The sequence below is a fragment of the Apaloderma vittatum genome, unplaced genomic scaffold (genome assembly GCF_000703405.1).
Source record: "Apaloderma vittatum isolate BGI_N311 unplaced genomic scaffold, ASM70340v1 scaffold36786, whole genome shotgun sequence".
Taxonomy (NCBI): domain Eukaryota; kingdom Metazoa; phylum Chordata; class Aves; order Trogoniformes; family Trogonidae; genus Apaloderma; species Apaloderma vittatum.
The window spans coordinates 7,372-8,617 of NW_009722892.1; the positions used below are offsets into that span (position 1 = coordinate 7,372).

General features: G+C 58.2%; 1 protein-coding gene across 1 annotated transcript in view; it reads right to left on the minus strand.

Annotated features, from left to right (window-relative positions):
• Positions 1–271: 271 nt before the first annotated feature.
• RBPJL (recombination signal binding protein for immunoglobulin kappa J region-like) overlaps positions 272–1,246 on the minus strand; it is a gene marked incomplete at its 5' end in the record, with an annotated part of 6,123 nt that continues 5,148 nt past the window's right edge. The window contains 2 exons of the mRNA XM_009871922.1: positions 272–545; positions 952–1,055. Of these exons, the coding sequence (XP_009870224.1) occupies positions 272–545; positions 952–1,055 (378 nt within the window). The remainder of the gene's footprint in view (positions 546–951; positions 1,056–1,246) is intronic.

Sequence of the window (1,246 nt, forward strand, 5' to 3'; positions counted from 1 at the left end):
AGCAATTGAATCAATGAGTCCTTAAAGTCTGATTTATTGATACTCTCGTATGAGATCTCAGCAGGGTGATATGCTGCCGTGAAGATGAGCGATGCTGCCACGAAAAAGAGAGAAGTCAGCAAATCACAGTAACATGGTGGGCATTCAACGTGTGGGGAGGACCCTTTGGTAGGGCCACCCTGAGCCCTGGATGGCAAACCCTGGCAGGGCTTGGGGCTGCTGCCCTTCCCCAGGGCTGGCAGTGAGGCCAAGCCTCTGCCCCCCCGGCTTGCTAGCTCTGCATGAAGAGGTGGAAGTTGGTCCTGGTGAACTCCTGATGGATGCTGTCAAGTAATTTGTCTGTGTCCTGTGGGACATCCGAGAGGACCTGCTGCCCTGGGATGAAGCTCTGCTCTGGGGTGTAGGTGAACGTGAATGAGCTGGAGTAGATTAGGCCATCATCCCTGATCAGGAGCAGTGGGACCGTGATGGGGTATCGCAGCCACCTCCAGTCACTGCCAAAGGCAGAGACGTCAGGGACGACACACACGAGGGACTTGGGGCTCCTGGGAATGGTGCAGTAGAGGAAAACATGCATTAGCTGAAGAGGGTCCTATGCAGAAGCAGCCAGCAGTGAGTGCCAGCATGTCTTCTCCAGCCTAGAGCTCAGTGTGAAGCCTCTGGCCAGTTTCCTCTCTCCTCCCTGGTGTTTTTTTCCCCTCTGCAGAGTTGGTTGGTTGGTTGCAGCCCCCTGAGGTCCCTGTTGTGCTCCACCCACCGCTATCCCTAGACTACAGCCAGGGCAGAGAGCACCAGCCAGACCCATCCCTCCCTCTCCTTGCAATGCTCATGCTTGGTCCTGTAGAATAGGCAGTGCAAGTGCCCCTGTCCCCAAGGTCAGCAGCCGTGTCCCCCCAGAGTTGCCCAGCACAGCCCAGACCCAGCTGCTGTTCCCCGCCTCAGCCACGTTACCTGTACATCGTCTCTGCCTCCACGTCTCCAAACCAGACCTTCAGGTGTGCGTGGAAGTAGTCCCCCTGCACCTCCAGCATGGCCACGTCCCCACCACCCGTGAGCTGTGACGGGCAGGGTGCAGCGTGTTACAGGGCGGAACGAGACAGGCTCCTGCTCCCACAGGGATGCTCTGCCTGTGCATCCCAGCCCTGCTGCTGTCATCCAGACCCAGGCATTCACACCAAGTCCCAAAACCAGGAGGTGCTGAGCGTGGGCCCACGGGTGATGGAGGCAGGTGATGGAGAGGTGGAGG